Source organism: Trachurus trachurus (assembly GCF_905171665.1).
Source record: "Trachurus trachurus genome assembly, chromosome: 7".
Taxonomy (NCBI): domain Eukaryota; kingdom Metazoa; phylum Chordata; class Actinopteri; order Carangiformes; family Carangidae; genus Trachurus; species Trachurus trachurus.
Window position 1 is genome coordinate 33,298,779 of NC_139901.1, and position 17,918 is coordinate 33,316,696.

A 17,918-nucleotide genomic window follows, 5' to 3' on the forward strand; every position below is an offset into this window, starting at 1 on the left:
TCATATTGTCATTATTGGTAACCGTTTTATAAAAGCAATATATCACTCCAGTCCGTGGTCTATGCTCATTCTACCACTCTAAGGGGGAACAACGCCCCTTAGCCGTGGTAGAATGAGCTTATACCACGGCCTGTCGTGATATATTGCTTAAGTATATACTCCATACATATATATATACACACACACATATATGTATAGTGTATTATGTGTATTATGTGTGTGGCTGCAGCTGTTGGAGCTTGCAGCTGTAGTTTTTGTGCTGTAGCTGTGGTAGTGACAGTGTTTTGCTGTTTCACCACATCAGAAACACAAGCTGCTACTTGTAGTTAAGTGACGACTTCCTGAGCAGCAGCAGCTCCGAGTCTCTGATCCACACAAACACAAACAGACCTCACAAACCTGGACCCAGACTCATCTGAAGGTCACGACCCATCTCACTGCAAAAACTCTACATCTTACCAAGAACATTTGTCTTATTTCTCATGTCTTATTGCACATGCTAAAAAACAAGGCAACGAAATGCAATTTGCATCCGACCAGAGTGCATAGCAGTATAATAACAGTCAAAACAAATCTCATTATACCTGAAGTAAGACTCATCACATTAAAAGCAGCTTGTTTTTAGACACTTTTTACTTCTTTCAAGCAGATTTTCACTTAAAATAATCTGATAGTGGAGGAAGTTTTTCTTTTTTATTACAAGCACAACAAAAACCAGCTTTCACTGGCAGATTTTTCTACTTATTTCAAGTGAAAATGTGTTTGAAACAAGTGAAAATGATCTAAAAACAAGTTAATTTTTAGGTGATGAGTCTTATTTAAAGTGAAAAGAGTTTAGTTTTGACTAGAAATGAGACATTTTGACAAGAAATGAGACAAATATTCTTGGAAATCCATCTCAGTAGCAGCGTCCCTGCAGACTGAGGACACATGTCGACCTGCTGCTGGTTCCTGTTGTGTGTCGCTGACTCTAATGTGTTTACCACAGTGTGTGTAACATGCGTACATGCGACGACGCGCCAACATACAGGACATCCTGACATTCCTGACAGACCATGATGATGATGATGATGATGATGATGATGGTGGTGGTGGTGTGTAAAGGTGAGAGCAGCAGAGTTTGCACAAGAGAGAAGAGACATCGACAACATCCAAAGGAAATCATCAAAACAACACATACTACAGTTGCGAGAGACAACAATGGAAAAAAAAAAAAAAAGTGTAGCGCAGCAGAAGAAAAACAGAGCGGAGGTATCCTGCAGACGGAGCGCAGCGGCGCGGCTGCTGCTGGTAAATATTTATGGAGTTGTCATGGGACCCGTCCCCGGCTCAGGATACTGTTTAAACAATCTCTATCTGACGGAGACACTGTATCATTACTGCTCCCATGCGGGCCCTTGTCACAACACCACACACACACCAGGCAAACACAGCAGAGCAGCAGAGCAGCCACGCCGGCACAGCAGCAGCGCAACCGCTAAAAATAGATGCAGCGCCGCCGCCGCCGCCACCGGCCCGGGGAGAGGGACAGAGACTGGAGCTGGAGGTGAGGAGCTGCTGGTCCAGGTCTGGGCCGAGGATGGAGCTGGAGCTGGAGCTGGGGGGCCGGATTCACTCATCTCAACACAAACCAAACACTGACAGAAGTTGGGTTTCCATCCAAGTCGTATCGAATTTAAAAGCGGATTTTGTGAAAATGCGCAAAAAGCAAATGCGGATTTATGACCGTTTCCATTCATTAGTGTTTTGCGATTAGGAGGAGTGGTGCACTGTGAGATTACGTCATAAGAGAGCGTGAATGTATCCAACAGTTGACACTCAGCTAACACTCAACATCATGGACAATTTACGTACTTTCTGGACTATAGACGCAACTGTATAAGCCGCACCAGCTACATTTTAAAAGAAAATACTGTACATATAGGCCTCACTTGAATATAAGCTGCAGGTTTTCATGTTGTAATATGAGATATTTACACAGAAAGACAGTAGAACTGTGACAGTCTGTTCTGGTGACGCTCCTCTCGCCCATGTGCATCTGTTGACAACAAAGCCGGCGAAACATCAATAAATGGAGCGGTGGATAACGTTACATAACGATGTTACGGAGTGTGATTGTGTAGTTTTAACCGTCATAAACAAAACATTACGGGTTACGGAGCGTTTGTGTCGCGGTGCAGAGAGGAGAGCTGGGAGACCGGGGCGTCGCTGGGTGAAGTCCAGCAGCTTCACCCACAAACTCTGCCTCAATTCACATCATCTGTTTCCATCACAAAAAGTCGCATTTTCCTTTAATCGATACGCTGACAAATCCACCCCCTCCAAGCGTAAAAACTTTTATGCGCATTTACTGCCTTTATTCGAATTTCTGGCGTTTCCATTCAAGTATTTATTCGCAATTTTTGAAAATGCGAATAAAAAAAGGTGGATGGAAACGCAACTAGAGATGACTTTCACTAGTTGCGTTTCCATCAGCTGTTTAGATGCATCGAGATGTATCGCATTGGAAAATGATGATGGAAACGCCGTAATTCGAATTAAAATCCCCTGATTCGCACAAACTGAAATACGCTCGCTAGGGCCGGGTTTTGGTTGATGATTCGAATGGGATGGAAACAGCTGTATGCGAATAAAGTGTGACATAGCGCACTTTCACCCCGTCTGCTCCCATGTTTGCAGTTCACTCACAAGACAAAGATACACAGATAAAAGCCCCACACACCTTCATAATAATGTTACTGCACTTCTTCATAGTTCCTCCTCAGTAAAAACCAAAGTCCGTAGATGGAAACACACATGATTCGAATTTATTTTAATGCGCATTTCCCAGTAATTCAAATCACTCTAAATGGAAACATGGCTACTGATGAGCAGAGGTGGGAGAAAGTCCCGATGTTGAAAAGTCCAAGTAGAGTCTCAAGTCTCTTTGCTCTCAAGTCCCAAGTCAAGTCCAAGTCCTAAGATTTTAGTTTCGAGTCCCAAACAAATCGATTATAATTAATGATACGTATAGATCATGACCACGCCTCAGTTGTTAAAGGACAATTCCGGGCAGATTCAACTTGGGGGTGTATGTTCCTAACATTTTAGGTCTAAAAGAAGGAATCTGAAGGTTTTGCGGTAGTTGTGTCTGTCCCCGCATCGCCACGGCAGCGATGAGTGGGAGTGGATTGAAGTTCTGCTGCTTAGGCTGTTTCCATCCCTCAAAGCCACAGACAGCGTCAGATGGAGACTCAAACATGCAGCCAGAAGTTTATTTACTTCAACAAGCCGACATGTTTGTAAAACTAGATCTAATTCAAAGTCTGGCGGAGTCGAGACCCAAGTTGACGCTCGGTGTGTTCAGGTGCAGTGGGAAGCTCCCGTTTGTGTCATAAACACAGGAATATCAACTCTGGACTTGCTTCAAGTGTACATTTTTTCCCACAGACAGCGTCAGATGGCGACTCAAACATGCACCAAGAAGTTTTTTTTCCTTGAAGCAAGTCAAGAGTTGATATTCCTGTGTTTATGACACAAACGGGAGCTTCCCACTGCACCTGAACACACCGAGCGGAGACTTGGGTCTCGACTCCGCCAGACTTTGAGTTAGATCTAGTTTTACAAACACGTCGAAATAAACTTCTCGGTGCCTGTTTGAGTCGCCATCTGACGCTGTCTGTGGAAAAAAATTGCGGCTTTGAGGGCTGTAAACAGCCTAAGCAGCAGAACTTCAATCCGCCTTCTCATGCCAATAAAGCTATTTAAAATTGAAAAAAATTGAGAGATAACTTGTGTTGGCATTAATTCTACAGCCAAGACTGACAACAGGAGAGTCTATATAGAACGTCTCTGGCTGTCTGCTACAGTATTACACTGATGTGACACTTTTTAAAATATTTTAATATTTGTGCTTGCTGCATGTGACTTGACTCAAATTTCAAGTCAAGAGGGTTAAGTCCAAGTAGAGTCTCAAGTCTTTGGCATCAACTCCCAAGCGAGTCCAAGTCCAAGTCTTTTGATTTGATCAAGCAAGTCTTAAGTCATCAAAATCAGGACTCGAGTCCAAGTCAAGTCTCAAGTCACGAGTCCAAGTCCCCACCTCTGCTGATGAGCTTTTAATTAATTAGTTTTATTCAGTTTACTCTAAAAACTCTGTGAACATCGACTCTTTTCTATTGAGTTTAGTTTGTTTCATGAGTGTCCCATACCGAATCAGTTAGTCTATAACAGAAAATAAAATAATTATTAACCAACTTGGGTAACCCTTTAATCTACAGGCCGTTAATTACATGATAAAGTCAAGAAATATGCAATAAATAATTATTAATTGTGTCATAATGTGTAGAAATAGCCTAGAATAGAAATAATGGTCAGTTTCACAGTAATGTCGAGAAATATCGCCAAGAAATAACGATTGATTTTGTAGAAATAGCCCAGAACTATCGGTCAATTGCAACGACTTGGTGGAGAAAAATTCTGGCCTTTCCCAAAAAATTCAAAGCATGAAAAGCATGTGTAATCTATTACCTTTATGAAAAACATGACAATATGACACTGACTGTTATTTCTAAGCTATTTCTAGAACGGCCTGTAAATGAAAGGCGGGTTACCCGAATTTCATCTCGAGAACTAATTTAAAAGCTACTTTAATTCAACTTAAAGAGGAACTCTGTAGGATTTCCACCTTAACTCTTTAGTATTTCCACCTTAACTCAGCTCCATGTGTCCCTTAGCTCCAGCCTAGTCCTAGTGCTGGTTAAATCAATGACTTGTAACTAGACCAGACCTGGAGAGTTCAGGTTTAAGTTCTTTATTCAGCAGCATATTCTCTGTTTTTCTACATGGATCTGTTTTAAATTTAACTCTAAATTGAAAATGATTGGACAGTTCATGAGACAAGCTGTCATGAACTATGATGAGCACTTTGTAGATTTAAAAATACATTATATTTCCACATATTTTGGGAGACTCACAGGGCACAGACTTTAAAAACAGAAGGACTTTGAGTCACTAATACAGGTCGTGTTGCTCCTAAAAAGCCCGCTGGTCTTTTTTTAAACTCCCTGCAGAACCACAAGACATTATAAAAGTGCTTTCACTGGCCGAGTGTCACTCTTCAATACAAATAAACTGAGCTCCATGTGTAAAGTCTGTGAAGTTTACTCAGTTATTCACTTATTCACGGTGAAAGTGAATTATGTGCAGCAGTAGATCAGACGCTTCTACATGGGTAATGATGATGATGAAAGTCTGTTCTTGGAGGGTTAACTCTGCATGCAGCTGTTTGAGGCTATTTTTGTTTTTTGGGGATACAATAATAGTTCTGTTGCTTTTTTTAAAATGTGCTTTGGTACTAAAACGGGTGGAAATCGATACACAGGAAACAGGCTCAATTTGGAGCCTGGATGTGGCGGAAAAAAGTTAAAAATTTGTGTTGGAGACTTTGAGAGTTTAAAATTAGCATCGAGGTGTTGACCAGCGTTTGGCTCCGAGGCCGGTGATGGAGCAAGAACCTCGAGACGGCGTTAACACCGAGCTGGAGGAAGAGGACAATACAGACTGAAGCTGGATTTTAAACATTCATCTGCAAGGCTATAAGCTTAAAACAAATGTGTATTTCTGTTGCAGGTGTAAAACTGTGGCATTCACAAAGCAAGGAACTGAAAAGTTGTACAAGTATGTCTCAGTTTAAGAAAATGTTTAAGAAAGAAAAGATAAGCATCTACAAAAAAGAAGAAGGAGATAGAGAAAAAGATAGATAGACGAGTGGTGTTTTGTTTGTCTTCTTGTCACAACTATGTTTCATCATCTTTAATATTTTGAAATAGAGAATAATATCGGTGTTGAAGTAAGCCAATGTAATTGTAAATGCACTTATTTTATGTCTTGCTGTTGAATGACTGTTTGTTTATTGTGCAGCTGAGAAACTGAATTTCCTTCGGGATAAATAAAGTATCTATCTATCTATCTATCTATCTATCTATCTATCTATCTATCTATCTATCTATCTATCTATCTATCTATCTATCTATCTATCTATCTATCTATCTATCTATCTATCTATCTATCATAACAACAGAGAGGGGCAGGTATTATAAGTTTTCTTCATCCTGCTCCTTTTCATTCATGGTGACAATGTGTAGCTACATTATGTAATTTTGTGCAACCTTGTGAAGAATGTTATGTATACCATGAATGGAATAAACCAAAAATGAAATGAAAATGAAAATTAGATGATAAGAGCGAGGGAGGGGGTAAGAATAACAGAGAGCGTGGATCCCAGTTCATCCTTGGAGCAACAAGAGGGTGAAAGCTGGATGGGAGCGCGGCGCGGGGTTTGGAGCGCGGCCCACGGGAGGAAAGGGCAGCGGCTCCAGCTCAGAGAACCTGGCTGAGCGCTCGCCTCGCCTCGCACCAGCTGGGAATAGGAAAACAGCCTTTTTCTCGTAACATGAGAGTTTGTCTGGAAAAGACTGGGCTTCCCTCCCTGCCCGGGCAACAATGACTACACACACACACACACACACACGGTCACACACTGCAACATGAAAGATTCAAACACAATATTTATGTTCCTCCATGATCCCACACCCACGCAACGAGCTCCACAGAATTTACTATACATTCCTCCTGCAGCTGCAACAAAGATGTAGAACACACACATCCACTTCCTGGGCCTGTGTGTGAAGAACATGCACAATAACACACACACACACACTGAACTGGTCCCGGGTCAGATGTTCTGTGAGTCTACATCATCACCAAGGGAACTAATCAGCAGATGGATCAATACTGATAAGAAACTACCTGGAACCACAGTTGGTTTGTTTACAGAGGAGATGTTATCATTGATATGAGGCAATCTGAAACGTTGTGTCAATCAATTGATAATAATAACAGCTTGGTTGCCTCGGTTTTGTTATCCTATTGGTATGCTTTTAGATTTTTAACGTGTGTTGTATTTATCTGTTATTTGAATTGCTTTATTTTGCCACTTTGCACTATTTTATCTGTAAAAAGAGCAATAAAAATAAACATGACTTACTTAGTAGTTGAGAAGTTCCTTTTTCTCCTGTCTTTAAAGGGACAACGAGGAGTTTTGGAAAAGCGAAGCGTTTTCACACTACATTTATGAGCCTCCGCGCACCGTGAAATTCTTTGACCGGCGCAAGACAGACTCATGTTTTCATTCATCAAGAATTAAAGTCAGAGGTTGGATGACGATCACATACCGTCGTAGTTCTGACCATAAACGGCGATTCGGCGGCGTTATTCTCATGACTCGCCACGAAACCGAAAGTAAAGAAACGCTGGTCGGCTCGCCCAGCATTTCCACCACCACTAATAATAACAAAATAACCATAGAGACAAAACCATATATTTATCTAAAATGGAGCCATTAACAAGTGGTAACGTAGATTCATCCACATTAATATGAGACTTTTTTTATTGTCGCGGAATTTTTCGTTCTGCCGCTGGAGAAACTCCTCGTTGTCCCTTTAAGGAATTACAATATAAAGCAAATAATGAATAAATGACTCAGTTACTGGAAGAAACAGTGTGTTATAATGATGGATATTGATTATCAGCAGCCCTGACAGTGACAGTAGCTGGCCTGGAACCTGCTGTAAAGTGTTACACATACACAACGTCATCCAGATCCATTGTTGTCCCATTAGGTCAGAGGACGATACGATCACCCTGCACGACATGTTGCTATTGAATAAGAACCTGAGCTGGGATCAGATTAGACCGACACAGGAGTTAGACTGAGCCCTATTATCTGCTGCCGGCTCGTATCGGCGCTGAGGGATGGATGGAGGCGGTGGTGGGGGGCTGCGGGTGTTGAGTCAGAGCACGTGTGAGTCACTGATGGGGGTTTGGAGGGGGTGACAGGGTTAATGAGGCTTGCTGAGGAGCACTCACTGGTTGGATGGCTGGTTGCTCCTGATAGGGCCCACAGGGGCCCACGAGGGCTGACAGGGGCCCGCAGCGCCACACGGCCCATTAACCAGCCGAGCCGACATGAGCCAAGACATAGGATGGAGGTCCGACTGGGCCGAGTCCCAGTACAAACACTGTGGAAACACCGGCCCTGGCCAGAGAGCTCTCTCTATATAAACCATAGTAGAAGCTACAGCTAAAGCTAAACCTACAGCAGCTACAGCTACAGCAGCTACAGCTACAACTAGATTTACAGCAGCTAAACCTACTACAGCTTATAGCTACAGCTAGTTACAGCTACAATAGCTACAGCTACACCTAAAGCTACAGCTACAATAACAACAACTACAGATACAGCTACAACAGCTACAGCTACACCTAAAGCTACAGCTACAATAACAAATACAGATACAGCTACAACAGCTACAGCTACAACTAAAACTACAGCTACAATAACAACAACTACAGATACAGCTAGTTACAGCTACAGCTACAACTAAAGCTACAGTAACAATGGTTCCAGGGTGCCATTCCGAAGGGCCGCCACTCCGAACGTTTACTTTAATTTGTCGGAATGCCGACCCTTAATTATTTATGGGAAAAGGGTGCCATTACGAACCTGAAAGAAAGGGTGCCATTCCGAACCTGAAAAAATCTTGAATCGTTTACGGCACAGAACCCTAACCCAATTGCGGTGGTAGCGTAGTGGTCAGAGCATCTGCTTTTGACGCGGTGGATCAGGGTTCGACTCCCGGGGGAGATACATATTAACTGCGATTTTATTGGCCTCTACCTAACCTTTTTACTAAACTTAACCAGCTCCTTTCTACATTGCCTAAACCTAACCAAAGCACAGAGCAAGGACATTTATTTTCAGCAGGAGTGCCGCGGCTGCATCAGACCATGGATGTAATGCATCAGACTCGCACCTGGGTGAAACTTTGGAGGGGGAGGGGGAGGCGGAGGGGGAGGGGCCGGTCGGGCGCTGTCCCCGCGGCGCGTCATGTCAAGCCGGGCAGGAAGTCAAACCACGAGAGAATCCGGTCAATTTTCAAAATAAAACACATTCGGAACGGCGGCCCCTCGGGAAGTTCGAAATGACGGACCTTCGGGAATTTTCAGACTGGCAGACCGTCGGAATGGCGGTCCTTCGGAATGGCGGTCGCCCCCCGTAACAATAACTACAGCTACACCTACAGCAGCTACAGCTACAGCTACAACTACAGCTAGTTACAGCTACAACAGCTACAGCTACACCTACAGCTAGTTACAGCTACACCTAAAGCTACAGCTACAATAACAACAACTACTACACCTACAGCTAGTTACAGCTACAACAGCTACAACAGCTACAGCTACAACTACAGCTAGTTACAGCTACAGTTACAGTTACAACAGTTACAGTTACAACTACAGCTAGTTACAGCTACAACAGCTACAGTTACAGTTACAACAACTACAGCTAAAACTACCGCTAGTTACAGCTACAACAGCTACAGTTACAGTTACAACAACTACAGCTAGTTAACTAGCTGTAGTTGTTGTAACTGTAACTGTTGTAGCTGTAATTACAGCTACAACAGTTACAGTTACAACTACCGCTAGTTACAGCGGTAGTTTTTTTTTTTTTTTTTGGCGCTGTAATGGCGACAGGTGGAGAGCGTCTCCCGCTGTGCATGGCCTACGTGATTCGTGTTTTTTTTGTGCTTTCCTGAATGAAAGTGTCGAAGTGGGTGATTGATCGGACCTTATGAATGTTTTCCCCTTCTGAATGTGGTCTTGTATTTGAGATCAGATCTTGCTAAGAACTCTTTTTCACGATGAGACTGCTGGTGACACTGCTGCTGCTGCTGGGGACAAAGGAGCTTCTAATGGCCCTCTCAGAAAGTCGCGGAGGAGGCGAGATGCTGCGGTACAGCCGGGATGACCTGCTGCTACTGCAGCACATGGATTACTCCGTACCGGACCTGTACGACTGTGGATCATTGCTACTGAGACAACGTGGACCGGGCCGTGCTCCGACAAGGAAGCGGGGAAGGAGGGGTGGAGTGAGGCAGAGGCTGAAGAGACTTACCGGTAAACAGAGGAGCCCGCCTCTCCCCTCAATCATTCTCGCAAATGTTCGCTCCCTGCGGAATAAACTAGATGAACTACAGGCAAACATCACATGTCAGTGGGCTTACAAGGAAGCCAGCCTGATCTGCCTCACAGAGACCTGGCTGGATAACACGATCACGGACTCAGAGCTCTCGCTGGACGGATTCGGGTCTCCACTGCGACTGGATCGGGACAACGTGAGTAGCCAGAAGAAACATGGGGGCGGGTTGTGTGTGTACTTTAACAATGACTGGAGCAGAACTGCCTCTGTCAAAGACTCCTGCTGTACACCTGACCTGGAGCTGCTCGCAGTGTCATTCAGACCAAAGTATCTCCCTCGGGAGTTCGGTCAGCTGGCTCTAGTACTTGTTTACATCCCGCCCTCTGGCAACGTCACACGCGCGTCAGAGGCTATTGCTGCGTGTGTCCATCAGATTGAATGTGCATCTCCGGATTCTCCTGTTCTCATCCTGGGGGATTTTAATAGCTGTAGGCTGAACAAGGCTCTCCCAACCTACCAACAGTATGTAACATGCGCCACCAGAGGCGATAAAACAATCGACCTCTGCTACGGAAATATAAAGAACGCATATAAAGCATACAATAAACCTCCCCTCAGCACTGCAGACCATAATGTTGTCCACCTAATCCCTTCTTACCACACTAAACTTCAGAGAGAGGGTGTGGTAAAAAAGCTGGTGAAGAAGTGGGACGATGATGTGGCTGAGGAACTACAGTGCTGCTTTGAAAGTACAGACTGGGAGGTGTTAACCCAGGGGAGCAGCCTTGAGGAAGCCACTGATGTAGTGTCTCGCTATATCACCTTCTGTGAGGAGACGACTATTCCCACAAAATCTGTCAAAGTATTCTCTAACAATAAACCCTGGATTACAAAAGCCCTGAAAAAAACTCTGAATGAAAAGAAAATAGCATTTAAATCAGGAAACACAATTGAGTCAAAACACATCCAGAACAGACTAAATAAAGAAATAAAAGCAGCAAAGAGAAACTACAAGGAGAGAGTCGAGAAACTCTTTCAGGAGGGAAAAGCCAGAGACGCGTGGCGTGGTGTTAAAACACTGGCTGGCCTCCCCAATAACAACTCAACACTGCAGACTGCTGACCCCATCAAAATGGCAGAGGATCTCAATCAGTTTTATTGCAGATTTGACCAGTCTGACTACTCACAGGAGAGGAAGGAATTGTTGGTTGAGCTCACCTCCAGGTTACCCACCAAAGCAATCTTGGAGCTGCAGCCAGAAGAGGTTGAACTCATGCTGAAAAGGACAAAACCCAACAAAGCGCCGGGACCTGACCGGATCTCTGGTCAGCTGCTGAAGTCCTGCTGCAGCCAACTAGCTGGTGTTCTCTGCCACCTGTTCAATCGCTCCCTGTCAGAACACTCCATCCCATCACTCTGGAAATCATCAATCATCTGTCCAGTACCTAAAAAGAACAACCCCTCCTGCAATAATGACTACCGGCCTGTGGCATTAACATCTCTGGTTATGAAGGGCTTTGAAAGGCTTATTCTTTCCCAGCTCCAGGAGGAGGTCAGTATGCACATGGACCCTCTCCAGTTCGCATACAAACAGCACAGAGGTGTGGATGATGCCGTTTTGACCCTGTTGCACGCCACCCACACACACCTGGAGAGGCCCAAGTCACTCGTCAGACTGGTCTTCGTAGACTTCTCGAGCGCATTTAACACCGTACAGCCTCACCTGATGGGACAGAAACTGCTGCAGATGGACGTCAACCCACACCTAATCATCTGGATCCACTCATTCCTGTCAGACAGATGCCAGAGGGTCAGAGTCAATGGTCACCTCAGTTCATCCAGATCACTCTCCACAGGAGCCCCACAAGGGTCTGTAATATCTCCAGTCCTGTACACACTCTACACCAACGACTGTAGGAGCAATAACCCGGGCATAACTTACATTAAATACTCTGACGACACTGTGATCATTGACACTACCAACTCACCAGGTCAACTACAGGCTGAGATGGACACCTTTGCAGGGTGGTGCAGAGAGAACTGCCTTGACCTCAATACCTCCAAAACAAAAGAACTGGTCATTGACTTCCGTAAAGCCCCCCCTACCATCCCCCCTCTGTCAGTCAACAACCAGCCGATTGAAAGGATCAATTCATACAGATATCTTGGGACCATAATCGACCATAGACTCACCTTTCACACAAACAGCGAAGCCATCTTTTCCAAGTGCCAGCAGCGTTTATTTTGTCTCAGGAAACTCCACAGACTTCAGGTTCATCAGTCAGTTTTAGTTGCCTTTTACAAATGTTTCATTGAATCTGTCATCACCTTTAATATAACAGCCTGGTTTGGTTCACTGTCCAACATACATCGCAACCCACTTAACAAAATCATAAACATGAGCAGTAAAATAATCGGACTGGCACAGGAACCACTTCACAGCATCTACAGCAGACGGACTAAACAAAAAGGTTTTCAGATAGCTTCAGACACTGCACACACACTACATAATCACTACAGTCTTCTACCCTCAGGCCAGAGATACAGATCCCTTACTTTTAAAACCAAGAGAGCCATGACAAGTTTCATTCCATCATCGATCAGACTATTGAATAGCTGACCTGGCTTGGCTTGGGTGTGTGTGTGTGTGTGTGTGTGTGTGTGTGTGTGTGTGTGTGTGTGTGTGTGTGTGTGTGTGTTTGTGCCTCCTCTCTTTTTAACATTGACTTTGTATTTCTAACTTTTTCTTAACATGTATGTACTTATCTGTTTATTTATCTTGTTTTAAACCTGCACTGACGCTTTTACACAAATGAAGTTCCTAACGGAAAAATAAAGTTCTTTGAATTGAATTGAATTGAATTGAATTGAATTACAGCTACAACAGCTACAGTTACAACTACAGCTAGTTACAGCTACAACAGCTACAACTACAACAGCTACAACTACAGTTACAGCTACATGAAATGAAAGTAGCTACAAACAACAACTACAGCTACAACTACAACTACAGCTACAGCAGCAGCATCAGCTACAGCCACAATAGCTACAACTACTACATTGATGTGAATTTCATTTCAAATTGAAATGTATGACATATTGTGAATTGAAATAAAGCTTTGAAAAAAATAGCTACAATTACAGCTACAGCTACAGTTACAGCAGCAACAGCCTAGCAGTACTAGTAGAATATTCTCTCTCTGTGTGCAGAGCTGGAACGTATCTGGATGTGAATCAAACATGTGATCCGGGTCGACGTTGGTCACGTGCCCAACACAACGCAGCATAAATCAAGGTGACACAAGTGGAGCTGGGAGGTCAAAGTGTACATGTTCAGTATAATAAGAGCTGCGGTGAGTCATTATGTAATTTATGTATTTGCCTTCAGGCTGCACGGTGTAAATTATCTAAATCTGCTATAACGATAAAACCAGTACAAACACACACTCGGGGTATGATAACAACACAACAATGAGCTCTGGACTTAGTTATTTGTCTAGGAAGACGTTTCACCTCTCATCCAAGAGGCTTCATCAGTTCATGTACGCAGCTAACCAGGCTGGGACTGGTCCAACTATCTGGTGTGGAGACTCACTATTTAACCTCTTGTGTGGGCGTTCACAAGTGATGATGTCACTGGTTCCCTTTTGTGCTCCAAGTGCCAACGACAGTCGTTGGAGTGACAGTCGTTGGTGGGAAGTTGGTTTCGACTTCGTTAGTGCCCTATTGTGTTCTAACGGCAGTCGTTGGAGTCACTTGCCACTTGTGAACAGTGGTTGTTCTTTGAGGCTAGATGGTTGAGTCTCCTGGGAAGGGATGAAAGGGCAGCATTATAATATATATATAAATATATATAATATATTTATATTATATATATAAATATATATAATATATATTGAACTGATGAAGCCTCTTGGATGAGAGGTGAAACGTCTTCCTAGACAAATAACTAAGTCCAGTTGCTTTCGATTTAACCTCCTTTGAAATACTATGACCTGGACAAATGAGAATATGCACCGGCCAACAATGAGCTCCAGTATGGAGATAAGTCCTGTTATATTTACTGAGGTCAAATAAAAGCCACAAACATTAATAAACCACATGTCATAGAAACCAGGGGAACAAAGTGTACCGTACATAATAGTACTGTGTATACATTAAGGCTCTGTCATCCTGCCAAAGAGCGCCTGCATGAGATGGTTGAAGGTCCTCAGCTGTTCAGAGAAATATGGGATGCATTCAGATACGAGTGAAGAATAATAATAATAAGAAGAAGGCGACGAGGCCCCGGCTGTTGATTTTAAGTAGCTGGATGGGACCCTGCTCTTTAACCCAAGCATGGGAAGGCAAACCTCATACACACAGCGTGGAAAACCACATACATCATTTTAGTCTCTAACAAATAAGATTAATGGGAGCTGTGCTGGGGCGTGCACATTTCTGTGGTGTCCACCGCGCAGCAGCCAAACCGGGCCGACCGCAGCGCTAGACCTCTGGGACCGGCAGCGCTCAGTCTCTGTGAACGACCGGTCTCGTCTGTCACTCAGCAATGAGGCGTCATCCACGGCCCCCCCCGACAAGACACCCGCCATCAACTGTTATTATTATTAATGTTTCTCAAGTATAAATGGAATCTGCGAAAGGGATACGGGGATTTAGGACGATAAACATCGACTCAAACACGAACGGAATGTGCGGAGTGAACAAGAAAATGTGTTTTGATAGCTGATTTAGAGGTCAGCTGGAAGAAGAGAGTGTATAAACCTTCCTCTAAAAATAAAATCATACACATTTCCTGGTGGAAAAACATAGACACGGAGGAAAATGGCATCTACTGTGTGGCGTGTGAATCATTGAGAGTGAGTGAGTGAGGGCAGCAGAAATCTCCTGTGAGATAGATTAACAATGGGATGCTTCAGACGACCAAAAATAACGCCGATAAAAGCCAGCAAGCTCCTAACTGCTTCACTCAGATAAGACTAACAAGATGTTGACTGTGACAGAGGATCGTCAGATAAAGAGCGAGCTTCACCCACTGCGGTGTAATAACAACCACCGACCGGCCGACTGTAGCCGCCGCTCTGCTGCTATCGGAGCAGCAGCGTTTGATACGTAGCTAATCTCTTAGCACTGATAGTGAGGGATGCTGAGGCCTGGTATGGAGCTGTAGGGGGTTGGTGCAGATGCCTGTGCAGATAATGTTCACAGGCCTGTGGTCACAAACAACCAAGACTGAACGTGTGTGTGTGTGTGTGTATGTGGAAGCATGGGAAGATAAAGATAACTTTGACTAAACTCTGTTTTTTTTGTGTCTTTTCGGTTCATCACTTCGAGATATTTAGATCAGCAAACTCCCACAGAAAGAGATGGAGATTTGATCCTCCTCCTCTTTCTGATGCTGTCACCGTCTCTTTTATCTGCCCCCCGTCCTTTTCATCTGCCTGCAATCCTCCTTGATCTCTGTTTGCACTAGGCACCTTAACATCCAGCTGAGGCGGCGTCCTGTGATGTTAGCATCTAAAGGCAGCAGATAGACCGACGGCTTTGGAGGAAGTATATCCGATTCATGTGTCTCGTTGAAAATAAGACTACAGGGGAATTCCACACACACAAAGAAAATAACACACATAGCCTACAGTATACCTGTTTCTGAGAGACACAAAAGACTGAGAGACAAAGACAGACAGGAGAAGAGGAGTGTGGCGGAGCTCTTACCTGCATGGTAGGCCACCGAGCCCCGGCTCCATCCTGGGTGTCTGTTCCTCGGGTAGTCCTGCACAGACAGAAATAAACACATAGGTCACTGATACGCATCTTCACCGCCGAGAGCTCGCAGCTTGTTGCTCACAGCAGGTAGTTTCACTTTGAACCACAAAGACACACATGTGGGAAAAGCAACAACAAAGTTCATTGACCTCTAGAAGTCCTAAACAGACAAAGTGTGGAGGAAACAACCAGGACTCTTGTCAGTAAGCAGAACGGACCAATCAGGGACAAGAGGTCATCACTGAAGGATCCTCAAGAACCTTAAAGAAGAACTCTGCAGGATTTCCACCTTAACTCAGCTCCATGTGTCCTAGTGCTGGCTAAAGGGATAGTTCAACGTTTTGGCAAATTGGCCCATTGCCATAATCCCTATAGTCATAGCAGTAGGTTCGTTCCCTTTAATTGTCGGTGCAAGCTATTTTTAGAACGGCGGAGCAGAGCCGTGAGCTGCTCAGAGCTACGCTACGGAGGCTCATGAGATTTCTTGGTTTCCCTCATCAAACTCATCAAATACACAATCCAACAACTCCACAACGCTCTGGTGGACAAGTTGTGAGCTGCACATTCACCACGCTATGAGATAATAACACAACGTTACCACACAGAGTTGTTTTATGAGGGAAACCAAGAAATCCCATAATGAGCCTCCGTAGCGTAGCTCTGAGCAGCTCACGGCTCTGCTCCGCCGTTCTAAAAATAGCTTGCACCGTCAATTAAAGGTAACAACCCTACTGTCCAGAGCTCTCAGCACCTCTGACCTGGGGAGGTTGACCGGTCTGTGGACACCAGTCCCACATCTCTGTCCCACTGCCAAAGCTGCTTCAACTAAACTCCTGAGTAAAGACTCTGAGTCTCTGTGATGTTTGATAAACCAGAGATTTTCCTTTTACAAACACTTGTAAAACTCTGTTTTTGTTTTGCCACTGTGGTGTAGCTACTCCAACCTGTCATCATACCTCAGTCATTCATTCAACTGGTCAAACAGACTCTACCCAGCCATTCACCTGCTTATCTAATGGACTGGACTTTCCCCAGACAAACTCCACATTCACTAAATCTGCTGCTGGAATCATCTACCACAGACTCTTCAACTCACTACATTAGTTACCTCAGAAACATCTGCAGTCAGCTGCTGTTTGGTGTCGTTGCTCTCAACCTCAACCTCTCCTCCAGATTCAGACCAATGAGGAACTGATTAATCTAAACGTTTAACGTGGAGCTGCAGCTCATCACCATGTGGAACAACTTCATGTGTCTGAACGGAACAAAAAACTACCATCAGCTACAGTCCAGTGTCCCCCAGTGTCCCCAAGTGTCTCCCAGTGTCTCCCAATGTTTCCCAGTGTCTCCCAATGTCCCCCAGTGTCTCCCAGTGTCCCCAAGTGTCTCCCAGTGTCCTCCAATGTCCCCCAGTGTTTCCCAGTGGCTCCCAGTGTCCCCCAGTGTCTCCCAGTGGCTCCCAATGTCCCCCAGTGTCCCCCAGTGTCCCCAAGTGTCTCCCAGTGTCCCCCAAGTGTCTCCCAATGTTTCCCAATGTCTCCCAGTGTCCCTCAGTGTCCCCAAGTGTCTCCCAGTGTTTCCCAGTGTCCCCAAGTGTTTCCCAGTGTCTCCCAGTGTCCCCCAGTGTCCCCAAGTGGCTCCCAGTGTTTCCAAGTGTCTCCCAGTGTTTCCCAGTGTCCCCAAGTGTCTCCCAATGTCTCCCAGTGTCCCCAAGTGTTTCCCAGTGTCTCCCAATTTCGCACATTCTGTGACAAACTGTAAACTGTTTTCTTGTCTGTAACAACATCTATTGCACGTCTGTACGTCCTGGGTGAGGGATCCCTCCTCTGTTGCTCACCCTGAGGTTTCTCAGATTTTTCCCTGTTAAAAGGGTTTCCATGGAGTTTTTCCTCAGTGGATGTGAGGGTCTAAGGACAGAGGATGTTGTTACGATGCCATGTAAAGCCCTTTGAGACAAACTGTTTGTAAAAACGGGCTATACAAATAAAATTGCCTTGCCTTGCCTTGCCAGTGTCCCCCAGTGTCTCCCAGAGCTCTGTGTTGGAACCAGTGTGTGGATCTGTCAGGATCTGCTGCTTCTCTCTGAGCTGATCATGTGTCTGTCTCTGTCTCCGTCTCTACGTCTCTC

The 17,918-nt window shown here is 44.6% G+C and overlaps 1 protein-coding gene across 1 annotated transcript in view; it reads right to left on the reverse strand.

Annotated features, from left to right (window-relative positions):
* spryd3 (SPRY domain containing 3) overlaps positions 1 to 17,918 on the reverse strand; it is a 106,148-nt gene that overhangs the window by 12,565 nt on the left and 75,665 nt on the right. Inside the window, exon 8 of the mRNA XM_083975347.1 lies at positions 15,740 to 15,797. Within this exon, the coding sequence (XP_083831473.1) occupies positions 15,740 to 15,797 (58 nt within the window). The remainder of the gene's footprint in view (positions 1 to 15,739; positions 15,798 to 17,918) is intronic.